At 44.9% G+C, this 15,209-nt stretch overlaps 1 protein-coding gene across 1 annotated transcript in view; it reads right to left on the reverse strand.

Annotated features, from left to right (window-relative positions):
- The window catches only part of LOC129837525 (R-spondin-2-like), a 79,727-nt gene that overhangs the window by 29,182 nt on the left and 35,336 nt on the right, over positions 1-15,209 (reverse strand). The window contains exon 3 of the mRNA XM_055903770.1: positions 13,342-13,530. Coding sequence (XP_055759745.1) covers positions 13,342-13,530 — 189 coding nt within the window. The remainder of the gene's footprint in view (positions 1-13,341; positions 13,531-15,209) is intronic.

Below are 15,209 nucleotides of genomic sequence, written 5' to 3' on the forward strand. Positions count from 1 at the left end.
GCCGTGGAGAACGTTCTGCTGCCTGCAACATCCTCCAGCATGACCGGTTTGGCGGTGGGTCAGTCATGGTGTGGGGTGGCATTTCTTTTTGGGGCCGCACAGCCCTCCATGTGCTCGCCAGAGGTAGCCTGACTGCCATTAGGTACCGAGATGAGATCCTCAGACCCCTTGTGAGACCATATGCTGACACATGCACATTTGTGGCCTGCTGGAGGTCATTTCGCAGGGCTCTGGCAGTGCACCTCCTTGCACTAAGGCGGAGGTACCGGTCCTGCTGCTGGGTTGTTTCCCTCCTACGGCCTCCTCCACGTCTCCTGATGTACTGGCCTGTCTCCTGGTAGCGCCTCCATGCTCTGGACACTACGCTGACAGACACAACAAACCTTTTTGCCACAGCTCGCATTGATGTGCCATCCTGGATGAACTGCACTACCTGAGCCACTTGTGTGGGTTGTAGACTCCGTCTCATGCTACCACTAGAGTGAAAGCACCGCCATCATTCAAAAGTGACCAAAACATCAGCCAGGAAGCATAGGAACTGAGAAGTGGTGTGTGGTCACCACCTGCAGAACCATTCCTTTTTTGGGGGTGTCTTACTAATTGCCTATAATTTCCACCTTTTGTCTATTCCATTTGCACAACAGCATGTGAAATGTATTGTCAATCAGTGTTGCTTCCTAAGTGGACAGTTTGATTTCACAGAAGTGTGATTGACTTGGAGTTACATTGTGTTGTTTAAGTGTTCCCTTTATTTTGTTGAGCAGTGTATATATATATATACACATACATATGTGTATATATAAGTATGTGTGTATGTATCCATGTGTGTGTGTGTGTATGTATGTATATATGTAATGTATGTATACATAATATATTTGTCATGTGAATGCTGTATATAAAAGTACCATGTCTGTAGTATGTCAAATGTAATATGTCAAATGTATGTTGGTGAAGAAAAAAGCTGGAAAAGAAGTTACAAAAAAAACATGTTTAATCTTTGGGACATGAATAAAATCAGCTAAATGATCTAATGGTAAAAGCACAGTGCAACCTAGGGCAATATAATGTCATTTAATATACACTTTTATCCAAAGGAAAAGAGAGAAACTCTCCGGAGGTGACAACCATATGTAACAACCAGATGGGATTTGCAGAAACGGGATGTTGGGGTAGGAACAGTGTAAATTCAGTGCTACTGGAACGGATGTACGGATGTGGTACAAGGAGGCATACAACAGACACTCTCAGATTCAAGAGGTGGTCTGAGGCATGCCTGTAAGACCTCACTGCACTCCTGGGTCGTGTTCATTAGGGCACAATGTAGGGCAATTCTACGGTAACAGAGTATATGCTGAGGCTCTGATTTTTTTTTACTTTAAAATGCATATCCAACAAAAAACAATGATTGAAAAGTTAAAGAGACCATACAACTCTATGCACGAGCACAACTTTTAGCAAATTCCACTGAACATTTTACAAAAACACATTTACTTGACGAACCGTGCTGATGCAAAGTTTGGTAACAGAACGGCGCCACAAACCGTCATTCTGTGTGTTTAACTTCGCAATCATTGGTTTTTGTTGGATATACTGTACATTTTAAAGTGAAAAATCGGGAGTCTCAGCATCACTCTGTTACAGTGGAATTGCCCTACACTGAACAAGTACAAATAGTTTTAATCCGTTTGGTACCGATTGAAGACAATCTAGATATAGTACAATACAAACTACACATGGAAGGATGCCAACATTTACAATATAGACATGTCTGCCTTCTCACCATCTCATCCATGGTCCAACAAATCACACACACACTTGCTTATCTCTTGCTTGATAAACACACTGGGCCAATAGAGTTACGCAGTGCTGTAGAGGTTTTGACATGGAATGAGTGAAACAGGGGAGGTAAGGCAGAGGCCCACACAAATGCAGGATGCACTCGCTCTCCTCTCCCTCCTCCCTACTTTTTTGTTGTTGTTGTTGAGCTCTCCTCTTTGTTCCCGCTGAAATTAGATATCGGTGGGGCTCGGTGTCAATACACGTCAGGCCCAAGACAGGGACCCAACAGCCAATAAATCATAGGAGTAAATTGGAAAGAAGCGCTCCTCTTTACCCCTCAAACACAAGCCTTCCCAGGCCTGTCATCACCTAAGTCTTTTTCTCTCTTTTGCTCTGAAGAAATAATAGAAAAAAGAACACTCAAGCACCGGCATACCTATTTATATATATATACATATATACATATATATATGTTATTGACAACAAACAGGAGTGGAGACGTTGGTACACCGAAACACACACGACTAACGAGTGCCACGACGTTAAAGTTCATCTCACAATATAGATGTCAAAAACAAGCTCATAGTCAAATTTATTAGCAAACACCGGTGGTGGCGATTCCTGTCCTACTCCTTCTCGGATATAATGAAATAAGATTGCTTTACAGATATATGACATATGCATATACAGTTCAAGTCGGAAGTTTACATACACTTAGGCTGGAGTCATTAAAACTCGTTTTTCAACCACTCCACAAATGTCTTGCTAACAAACTATAGTTTTGGAAAGTCGGTTAGGACATCTACTTTGTGCATGACACAAGTAATTTTTCCCAACAATTGTTTACAGACAGATTATTTCACTTAAAATTCATTGTATCACAATTCCAGTGGGTCAGAAGTTAACATACACTATGTTGACTGTGCCTTTAAACAGCTTCAGCTTCATGTCATGGCTTTAGAAGCTTCTGTTAGGCTAATTGACATCATGAGTCAATTGGAGGTGTACCTGTGGATGTATTTCAAGGCCTACCTTCAAACTCAGTGCCTCTTTGCTTGACATCATGGGAAAATCAAAAGAAATTGTTTGTAGACCTCCACAAGTCTGGTTCATCCTTGGGAGCAATTTCCAAACGCCTGAAGGTACCACGTTCATCTGTACAAACAATAGTACGCAAGCATAAACCCCTTGGGACCACGCAGCCGTCATACCGCTCAGGAAGGAGACGCGTTCTGTCTCCTAGAGAGGAATGTACTTTGGTGCGAAAAGTGCAAATCAATCCCAGAACAACAGCAAAGGACCTTGTGAAGATGCTGGAGGAAACAGGTACAAAAGTATCTATATCCACAGTAAAACGAGTCCTATATCGACATAACCTGAAAGGCCGCTCAGCAAGGAAGAAGCCACTGCTCCAAAACCGTTTGCAACTGCACATGTGGACAAAGATGGTACTTTTTGGAGAAATGTCCTCTGGTCTGATGAAACAAAAATAGAACTGTTTGGCTATAATGACCATCGTTATGTTTGGAGGTAAAAGGGGGAGGCTTGCAAGCCAAAGAACACCATCACAACCGTGAAGCACGGGGGTGGCAGCATCATGTTGTGGGGGTGCTTTGCTGCAGGAGGGACTGGTGCAGTTCACAAAATAGATGGCGTCATGAGTGAGGAAAATTATGTGGATATATTGAAGCAACATCTCAAGACATCAGTCAGGAAGTTAAAGCTTGCTTGCAAATGGGTCTTCCAAATGGACAATGACCCCAAGCATACATCCAAAGTTGTGGCAAAATGGCTTAAGGACAACACAGTCAAGGTATTGGAGTGGCCATCACAAAGCCCTGACCTCAATTCTATAGAAAATTTGTGGGCAGAACTTAAAAAGCGTGTGTGAGCAAGGAGGCCTACAAACCTGACTCAGTTACACCAGCTCTGTCAGGAGGAATGAGCCAAAATTCACCCAACTTATTGTGGGAAGCTTGTGGAAGGCTACCCGAAACATTTGACCCAGGTTAAACAATATTAAGGCAATGCTACCAAATACTAATTGAGTGTATGTAAACGTCTGACCCACTGGGAATGTAATGACTATTATTCTGACATTTCACATTCTTAAAATAAAAGTGGTGATCCTAACTGACCTAAGACCGGGAATTTTTACGAGGATTAATTATTAAGGAATTGTGAAAAACTGAGTTTAAATGTATTTGGCTAAGGTGTATGTAAACTTCCGACTTCAACTGTATATGTATGTATGTATGTATGTATGTATGTATGTATGTATGTATGTATGTATGTATGTATGTATGTATGTATATACACTGCTCAAAAAAATAAAGGGAACACTTAAACAACACAATGCCCAAGATGGCGTAGCAGTGTAGGCGTGTTTTGTTCATCCACTCGTGTACTTTTGTATTTTTCGTATTTTTTTGTATATATATACACTGCTCAAAAAAATAAAGGGAACACTTAAACAACACAATGTAACTCCAAGTCAATCACACTTCTGTTAAATCAAACTGTCTACTTAGGAAGCAACACTGATTGACAATAAATTTCACATGCTGTTGTGCAAATGGAATAGACAAAAGGTGGGAAATATAGGCAATTAGCCAGACACCCCCAATAAAGGAGTGATTCTGCAGGTGGTGACCACAGACCACTTCTCAATTCCTATGCTTCCTGGCTGATGTTTTGGTCACTTTTGAATGCTGGCGGTGCTCTCACTCTAGTGGTAGCATGAGACGGAGTCTACAACCCACACAAGTGGCTCAGGTAGTGCAGCTCATCCAGGATGGCACATCAATGCGAGCTGTGGCAAGAAGGTTTGCTGTGTCTGTCAGCGTAGTGTCCAGAGCATGCAGGCGCTACCAGGAGACAGGCCAGTACATCAGGAGACGTGGAGGAGGCCGTAGGAGGGCAACAACCCAGCAGCAGGACCGCTACCTCCGCCTTAGTGCAAGGAGGTGCACTGCCAGAGCCCTGCAAAATGACCTCCAGCAGGCCACAAATGTGCATGTGTCAGCATATGGTCTCACAAGGGGTCTGAGGATCTCATCTCGGTACCTAATGGCAGTCAGGCTACCTCTGGCGAGCACATGGAGGGCTGTGCAGCCCCACAAAGAAATGCCACCCCACACCATGACTGACCCATCGCCAAACCGGTCATGCTGGAGGATGTTGCAGGCAGCAGAACGTTCTCCACGTCGTCTCCAGACTCTGTCACGTCTGTCACATGTGCTCATGTGCTCAGTGTGAACCTGCTTTCATCTGTGAAGAGCACAGGGCGCCAGTGGCGAATTTGCCAATCTTGGTGTTCTCTGGCAAATGCCAAACGTGCTGCATGGTGTTGGGCTGTAAGCACAAACCCCACCTGTGGACGTCGGGCCCTCATACCACCCTCATGGAGTCTGTTTCTGACCGTTTGAGCAGACACATGCACATTTGTGGCCTGCTGGAGGTCATTTTGCAGGGCGCTGGCAGTGCACCTCCTTGCAGGAGGCGGAGGTAGAGGTCCTGCTGCTGGGTTGTTGCCCTCCTACGGCCTCCTCCACGTCTCCTGATGTACTGGCCTGTCTCCTGGTAGCGCCTGCATGCTCTGGACACTACGCTGACAGACACAGCAAACCTTTTTGCCACAGTTCGCATTGATGTGCCATCCTGGATGAACTGCACTACCTGAGCCACTTGTGTGGGTTGTAGACTCCGTCTCATGCTACCACTAGAGTGAGAGCACCGCCAGCATTCAAAAGTGACCAAAACATCAGCCAGGAAGCATAGGAACTGAGAAGTGGTCTGTGGTCACCACCTGCAGAATCACTCCTGTTTTGGGGGGTGTCTTGCTAATTGCCTATAATTTCCACCGTTTGTCTATTCCATTTGCACAACAGCATGTGAAATTTATTGTCAATCAGTGTTGCTTCCTAAGTGGACAGTTTGATTTCACAGAAGTGTGATTGACTTGGAGTTACATTGTGTTGTTTAAGTGTTCCCTTTATTTTTTTGAGCAGTGTATATATACATATGCATATATATATAAACACATATATATACATACATACATACATACATGCATGTATATATATATATATATGTTTGTATATATACAGTATATCACAAAAGTGAGTACACCCCTCACATTTTTGTAAATATTTGGGTATATCTTTTCATGTGACAACACTGAAGAAATGACACTTTGCTACAATGTAAAGTAGTGAGTGTACAGCTTGTATAACAGTGTACATTTGCTGTCCCCTCAAAATAACTCAACACACAGCCATTAATGTCTAAACCGCTGGCAACAAAAGTGAGTACACCCCTAAGTGAAAATGTCCAAATTGGTCCCAAAGTGTCAATATTTTGTGTGGCCACCATCATTTTCCAGCACTGCCTTAACCTTCTTGGGCATGGAGTTCACCAGAGCTTCACAGGTTGACACTTGAGTCCTCTTCCACTCCTCCATGACGACATCACGGAGCTGGTGGATGTTAGAGAGCTTGCACTCCTCCACCTTCCGTTTGAGGATGCCCCACAGATGCTCAATAGGGTTTAGGTCTGGAGACATGCTTGGCCAGTCCATCACCTTTACCCTCAGCTTCTTTAGCAAGGCAGTGGTCGTCTTGGAGGTGTGTTTGGGGTCGTTATCATGTTGGAATACTGCCCTGCGGCCCAGTCTCCGAAGGGAGGGGATCATGATCTGCTTCAGTATGTCACAGTACATGTTGGTATTCACAGTTCCCTCAATGAACTGTAGCTCCCCAGTGCCGGCAGCACTCATGCAGCCCCAGACCATGACATTCCCACCACCATGCTTGACTGTAGGCAAGACACACTTGTCTTTGTACTCCTCACCTGGTTGCCGCCAGACACGCTTGACACCATCTGAACCAAATACGTTTATCTTGGTCTCATCAGACCACAGGACATGGTTCCAGTAATCCATGTCCTTAGTCTGCTTGTCTTCAGCAAACTGTTTGCGGGCTTTCTTGTGCATCATCTTTAGAAGAGGCTTCCACCTGGGACGACAGCCATGCAGACCAATTTGATGCAGTGTACGGCGTATGGTCTGAGCACTGACAGGCTGACCCCCCACCCCTTCAACCTCTGCAGCAATGCTGGCAGCACTCATACGTCTATTTCCCAAAGACAACCTCTGGATATGACGCCAAGCACGTGCACTCAACTTCTTTGGTCGACCATGGCGAGGCCTGTTCTGAGTGGAACCTGTCCAGTTAAACCTCTGTATGGTCTTGGCCACCGTGCTGCAGCTCAGTGTCAGGGTCTTGGCAATCTTCTTATAGCCCAGGCCATCTTTATGTAGATCAACAAATATTTTTTTCAGATCCTCAGAGAGTTCTTTGCCATGAGGTGCCATGTTGAACTTCCAGTGACCAGTCAGTATGAGGGAGTGTGAGAGCGATGACACCAAATTTAACACACCTGCTCCCCATTCACACCTGAGACCTTGTAACACTAAAGAGTCACATGACACCGGGGAGGGAAAATGGCTAATTGGGCCCAATTTGGACATTTTCACTTAGGGGTGTACTCACTTTTGTTGCCAGCGGTTTAGACATTAATGGCTGTGTGTTGAGTTATTTTGAGGGGACAGCAAATGTACACTGCTATACAAGCTGTACACTCACTACTTTACAATGTAGCAAAGTGTCATTTCTTCAGTGTTGTCACATGAAAAGATATACTCAAATATTTACAAAAATGTGAGGGGCGTACTCACTTTTGTGATATACTGTATGTGTATATAAATGTGTGTATATATATGCATATATATATGCATATAAGTTCCCACAGGGTGCTGCATCTGCCCGGCTGCTTGTCTGCCTCTGCGGTGGCCAGGGGCCCAACGGAGAGCGCCAGACGAGGCCCCCAGGGGCCCATGGCCCTCAGATGCATAGGAGCAGGTTATAGCCCTCTTTGGGATTAACCTCTGTGCCACCTCCAATGTGTCGTCTAGGTGCCTCTGGGAGACTAATAAGATATAATGAGGTCATCAGATCTGGCAGGAATCTGATGAAAGGAAGGTTCAATGTTCTTCTTGAGGCTTAAAACACATGATCTCCTCTTGGCCTTGTTTCTCAGTTTTTAACTCAATATCAAATCATTTCTGGGTAACAATTGAGTACTGTACTGTGATTGTTTTCAATTAAAATGGTCAAGAAGAAAAATAAATAGCTTCTTAGTAAAGTGCAATTTCTCAAGCAAGAATTGCGGTAGGACTGTCTGGGAGTGAGGAGGGGAAACTGAAACGAGTTGTTATTGGCAGAGAGGTTTGGAACTCTCTTTCTTATTGTTCTATTAGGCCAAAACTCCAACCCGCCAAAACAGGCTGAAATTTCAGGTGGTCAACATCTTTTAAGGGAAAGTCATGGTTGCACTTGTATGAATGTGACTGTTTCCATTTTTCCGTTTTTTCAGTTTGTGGTTTTCATGTCAACTACATTTGGAGCGTGATCTAACCCTGCGAGTCTAGCTGGCAGCGACTCTCCCCTCTCTCTCTGCTGTGGTCTGGATCGAAAGTCAGCAAATTTGATCAGGGACACTCAAAGCAATTGTCAATTTCAGAGGGTGTTCTGTCTGAGATTGGGTTGACATGGGAAAAATGCCATCGCTTGATTTATTTCTATGAATATTCATGTTAAAAAAAAACTGTAAATCATTTTTCATAAGATGGAGAATCTGTTAGGAGCCCAGAGAGGGCCTTTCTTGTAAGCTACGGGGGTTAGGTTGTCAAGCCAATCATCAGTCTAATGAAAAGTTACAAAGTCTTCCAGGATGCTAACCAGGACTGCTGTTGAACAGGCATGCAGCGGCAGTGTCCATGTCCATGATCAGACAGAAAGAAGCTCTGGCACTGAAGCGGGGGAAAACAAACCCCATTTTTCCAGCCTTCCTCTCCAAGCGGGTCTGAGGGAAGCAGCTAGCCTTGCGCTAGCCTAATAGCGCTTTGCCCTACTCTCTAAATCAGAAGGTTTGGCTGACATTTAACCCCTGGCTTGCTAGCTGCCACCCAGCCATGTCATGTGGATTGATGGATGGCAGAAGTTCATGTCACAGGAAAAGGCTGCATGTTCTCCCCTCTGACATTCTCTTTTCTTTCCACGTGGATGCTCTTCAACACCCTGGCATGGGGCTGCTGGGCGAGACGGTGCCGGTGTTCCTGTCAGTCAGAATGGGCCAGTGGAGAGGAGACACGACAGGCCTGTCAGTTGGTTGTGTCCATTGTGTTGTCTGGCAGTGTGTCTAAACTGTGGTTTGTAAAAGCTGTGATGATTAACTGTCCCTTGGTAAGGCGCAAAGGCCAAAAGCAACTGGTCTTTTTTCTGGTTCAAATGTGCAATGGAAATACCCACAGGAAGACAGAGATGCAGAGTAGCCTGTTTCTGCCTGCGCTGCCAACGTAGCTCATGGTATTATGACTTAGTTCCTTTACAGAGCTTCACACTTCGGTACTCAATTGGCCCGGAGAACTGGCGTGTGGCTACTGTCCACCTCAGAATCCACCAAACTCCCGTGACGCACTTTAAAAATGAACTACCTTACAAAGGTGTAACCAGTCATCCAAAACTCATAAAACGGGACAAACCAGAAACAAAAGGCAACAATGATATTCAGTAACCTATTTTTAGTACGGGAGAGGCAATAAAATCAAATCAGAAATGGAGTTTTAAAAATCACCTCGGACAAGGGGAGTCTCGAGTGGCATATATATTGGCACTGGACGAGCTGTGATATTTGAACCACACTTCCAGAATATTGGCCATATCTATGAGCTCAGCTTGACATGGTTTCCATCGTGGCAGGGGGATGCTCGTTGCTGGGGTTTCTGTGAGCATTACAGCATGCTGTGACTGAGGGAGAGCTGTGACTGAGGGAGAGCTGTGTGTGTGTGTGTTTGTTAAATGGGGTGCATATAGGGACAATCTATCCCAGACTTCAAGCCTTGTCCACCAGGATACCCTCCAAACCCCCCCCCCCCCCCCTCCACCACCTCAGCAGTGTTTAAAACCATTATACAGCCCCTGGGAGGAAGCTTTGCTCGGAGTATTACTCTCATGCTGTCTCTGTCAACACTTTCCCTCCCGTTAAACTCAGCACACTGTTATCCACCGTTCACCCCCCCCCCCTCCTAATATTTTCAACCCATATGAAAATACAGCTGATGCCTGATACAGTCTATGCCATAGCTTGGGAATTAAATCATGTCATAAAAGCCTGCGTTAAACCTGAAACGTGCAGATAGATTGTCCCAGACAAGTAGAACGATTCGTTTTGTATTAGCACTGGTGCAACTGCAAAGAACTTAACGCATAGTTTGCTAACTTACACATCACTTCCTGTATATATGTGCACTTATCAGGACTGGGCTGTATATAAACCATATGTGAATCTCTATCCTTAGAAATGTCCCTGGTTAGAGATGGAGGTTGACATAGAGCAGTATTAGTATGTTGAGTTACAGATCATATCAAACTCTTCACCATTAGCTGCTGAAAGGTGTGTATGTATGTATGTATGTATGTATGTATGTATGTATGTATGTATGTATGTATGTATGTGAGAGAGAGAGAGAGAGAGAGAGAGAGAGAGAGAGAGAGAGAGAGAGAGAGAGAGAGAGATGCGAAAAACGCGGACGGAATCACGCATGCCAGACATTAAAACGGAATTCGACAATATTCAAACATTTATTGAACTTAGTAGGAAATGAACTACATTTATTGGACTTGTAGAAAATCCATGGACAAAATACATCAGTGATTTGTATTTTCCTGCAACTTTCTGAAAAGGCACAGGAATGCGCTTTTATCTAGTCTACACTTTGTGTAGCCGTTAGCATGAATGCTAATGATAATCGTCTTCTGGTACTACAGATGGAAAGGCTTTCACCAAAACCTTCTAAACTAAAAATGTTAACTGCAAAGTAGCCTATGATCACCTGGCAGAATGATATCCTGATGATTTGCATCAATCCAGTAGCCATTTGTTTTGCTAACTCTGCAATCCCATGAGCGCTACAGAAACACTGCTAACCAAACGAAAGTCTCTGGCTGGTGCACACTTGCATTAAAGGGTAACTACACCAATATTTCTTAGATTTTTCCCAGACCTCAAAAATGAACATACAGTTAGTTGTGTGTGTTTTCTATTAAAAAAAGTGTGATTTTGAGAGAGAAAACCTACAAATAAAAATAAACATTTAAATGAAACGAGGAAAAACTACCCAGAGAAAACTGAATTTGAGAAAAAACTACACTGAATCAGGCATCTTCCTCCCCTCACATTTCCCAACCTTTAACTTTCCCGCTCTCTCTTCTAAATTCAGCCACTGGCTGGTTCAGTTGCCTGGTTAGCTTCAGTCACCTAGTCTTACTGCACATTGGCACACAGGTTAAAGTGTGTGGCTACACTCTTTCTTCTCCTAATGCCAAGCTGTCAAGTGGCGGCTGAAAGAGAGTGAGAAACTTAGCCGTGGGGTTCCAGCCTCATCACGGCTGGGCCTGGGAGTGAGTGTGTAAACCTCTCTCTCTATCGTGTGGCGTTAGTTTTCCTTTACCCAGGCAGTCCACAAAACAATCTCGAATGAGATAAGATCACACAAACAAACTCTGGTGTAATAATAAGCAGCTGCTCCTTAAGTGATTTCAGAGGCTGTTTTGAAAGACCTTGATAACAGAGTTGTAACGCCACGAACAGGGGCAGGCACTGGCTCTGGGTCCGGGGCACTGGTGATGGGGAGGAACCCCGGTGTCTTTGAGCAAGGAGGAGAATCCAGCTGCCTTGTCAGCCCACAAATCGTTCCCAGTGACCCGACAATTAGCTTCGTAGAGCCGAGCTGATAGAACGGCCCGTTATGGCCGACAGACCCAAACTGTTTAGTGGAAATTACATGAAGAGTGCAACTTAAGGAGGAAGGTCAAATGCAAAGTGGGATTACAAAGTTACGACTCCAATTGCGATCACATCAAAGAAGACCTGGCCGCCGAGATTTGATGCTACTTGACAATGGTAAGATTTTGGTTCTGGGAGCAGTTTTGCTCTGAAAAGGACTCAGATGAACTTGCCACACATTGGTGCCGCACGTCGGTACCGCTTAAAATCAAACTTCGCGCAGGACAGAGAGACGGTGTGAGGAGGGACGGGGAAGAATTACTATCCGCTGAAGAACAAAATGTCTTTCTCCTCTGATTTTCCCTGACTTGTGAAGATAGGGTGAAATGACTGCAGGCCCTTCCTTTTCCTCTTGTATTGTGGGGAATGGAGAGATGAGAATGTGTGTGCAGGGGGAGCGGGTGTCCCGGGGAGGGGAAAATCCAATTGATACCAGCAGTTTACGACAAGCCAGGCATTTCAGTCGTCAATCGGCTCAATTTTTCTGACTGACAAAACCAGCGGACGTATTTGCATGGAGGTTTGGAGAGAGAGAGAGAGAGAGAGCGAGCGAGCGAGTAAGCAGCAAAATGGTTTCTCCTCCGGTGTCTGCTGCGCATCTGGATTATTGGGCCTAGAGGTCCTGACACGCTCCTCTGGGGCCTCATTTCAGCATGTCTGTCAGGAGTTTGGCTAACAGAACCCAATGGGTTCAAGTTCTTTCTCAGTTTTCACAGGAAACACTCAGCCAACGCCTCGGGCTCTCTATAAACCTATAAAGCCGGGCCTCTCTCAAGCCAGACTCCATGTTAAAATAAGGTTATGAGATGGGGGCGCAGCCTGGTCCAATAGGAGTGGAGAGGGATACATTTAATTCATTTGATATTGTATTATTATTTATTTATTTATTTATTTAGTTTTAGTTTTTCCCCTTTCAGTTTTTAATATAGACAACCTAATTTAAAAAGATCTGTGTCTAAATGTGTCTGGTTAAGTCCTGATGTCGAATACAGCTGACTACACACAAAAAACACGTTGAACACATGAGTACATAAAGCCCACAAAAAAAGTATATACATTTAAACTATTGACATGGATGAATAGAAATATCTAATATGATTGATGTTTTTTCCTTACATCATCAGGATAGTTTTTCCTCAGAATGACATCGCCCAGCCCTCTGCGAGTGACTTAACCTCTTCCACTCGCTTTAATCTGCACATGGCAGCGTTCCGTTTGTGCAAAGTCCACAAACTATTGGTAAGCGTTGCTAATCTTCCATTAAACAAAGCACCAAGATATGCCTAGAACTTGAATAACAGCCCATTTAAGTACGTCTGAATAGCCTTCGTTCTGAAGCCCGTCCACAACACCCTCTAACAAACCTCTAAATGTTCACCAAGTGGGACTGTTGGTTGAGAAGCCGGATTAATCAGACATTTACAGCCTCAGATCCCACATCCAGGCCTACACTGGGTCGCCCCTGAAGGAAAGACCCTTCTTAGTAAAGTCTCGGCACTAACATCCACCTGTGCTATTGGTTCAGCCGTGTGAAGCATGTGCTCCCTGCATACGGAGCATGTGACGAGACAATAAATCATGTGACGAGCGAGGAAAGAGGAGATGGAAAAGAGAGATCAGGGGGGATGAAGGAGGGATGAAGGAGGGAGGCCTTACGGGAGCACGTGTTGATCTCGGGAGCTCGAATGCCATAGTACCCCGCCGGACATGCGTGGAGACACTCGCCGTACTGCCTCATCCTCTCCCGCCGCAGGAACAGGAAGAGCTTGGGCTGGCAGTTCACGCAGCCGTTGTCCTTGGAGCACACCGAGCAGCCCTTGCAGATGGGGTACACGCCATAGCTAGCTGCAGGAGAGAGACGAGAGACAGAGGGCACAAACAGGGAAGTGGGATTAGCTTCAACTACATGTAAAGCAATCCAATCAACCAATCAATCGGTCAGTCGATCAATCTTTTTACATCGGCAGTGGTCACAATGTGCCTCGGTTCCGATCCCCAAAAAGCAGGGAGAAGCACAGTGGCAAGGAAAAAATCCCCGGAACAATGTTTGAGTTTGAGAGTGTGGAATACAGCATGAATGATAACTGCCTTTGATGGTATATTCCACTGTAACTACTGTAACTAACATGTGATAGTGCAGCTGAGTTCACTGGGCCTAACAACAACATTTTCCTGTCCCGGTGGTACGACAGCACTGTGGATGGCCTCAGAGCTGAGGACAAAGGTACACTTGAGGCAACAGACTAAACCAGAGGAAAAAGTCCGCAGTTGAAAAGTCCATCCCACAGTATAAGCCAAACAATAGTAGCAGATATGTAACAAAGATATTTTCAAATTTGTAGGAAATCCATCTAATTTCAGCAATTTGTCATTCATGCAAACTTTGGTTGCCCTCTGCAACTTTGAATACTGATTGGTTTTGAACGTGAATATTGCATTAACTCTGGTCAGAACTGGCCCTCCTGAGCGCTGTGTTGATGCTATGTTGAGACAGCCGATGAACGCCCCAAACCACATTGACTCTGGGCCCGGATCGAGTTGCCGGCGGAGGACAAAGGAGCCAGTAACAGCCAGTCCATTCCACAATAAGCGTCTCTTAATATAAACTCCTTAGCGATCCCATTTACAAGAAAATGTCATTGGGGCGAACACAATAGAGGCAAACGAGAGACACTGCTATCGATCGGAGCCAAGTTTTAAATATCACAGGGTAACAGCTTCCACCGAATAGGCAACCTACCACAGTTCTTAATCAAACATCATAGAGGAGAAATCAACTGACTGAACCGAGCATGTTTCTCCATTGGCCATGAATTCGCATATTACATTTCTCCAACCCGTTTAAAGACGACAATAAATTGCTAAGTGGAACTACAACAGCAGTTTGTAATCATGTGAGAAGCAGCAGCAAGGAGATGTCAGTGTTTGATATGGGGTTCACTCTTCCCGGCAGTGTTGAAGACTGAAGTAGAGTACTGAGGATTTACAGAGGAGAAGACCCACCTGGCACACTACACGCAAACACACAGAATCTGTGTTGGGGAGTGATGAGATGGAGAGAGAGCGGAGACCACTGAGGTGTAGTGTTAATCAGAGTGTGTCTGTGATCGTCTCCGGGGATTAAGTTCACCCCGACACCTCGTCGATCACGTTCAGATTAGCACCCAATGTACTCCGTGGCCTATTCATCACTGATTGCTCATCTCCACACTGCACGACTACTCACTCGGCAACGAGCAGAGACCTCAATACGTCAGACAGATAACACATTTCAAGATATTTCCGAACTGGGAGAAGATGGGATTCATTGCAGCCACGTACCGTGACGTCCAAATCTAAACAGACCGTCCTCTTTTTCTTCTTTCGCTTCGGGACGTCAAACCCAGCCTGCTTCTGTCTACTCTGACGGAGAAATGATATGGGGAGTTGATGTCATTTAACGACGTAACAAAGTAATGATGTTCTTGGACAATATACAGCGAGCTCCAAAAGTCTTGGGACAGGGACAATTTTGCTGTTTATTT

This window comes from Salvelinus fontinalis, chromosome 38, assembly GCF_029448725.1.
Source record: "Salvelinus fontinalis isolate EN_2023a chromosome 38, ASM2944872v1, whole genome shotgun sequence".
NCBI classification, from domain to species: domain Eukaryota; kingdom Metazoa; phylum Chordata; class Actinopteri; order Salmoniformes; family Salmonidae; genus Salvelinus; species Salvelinus fontinalis.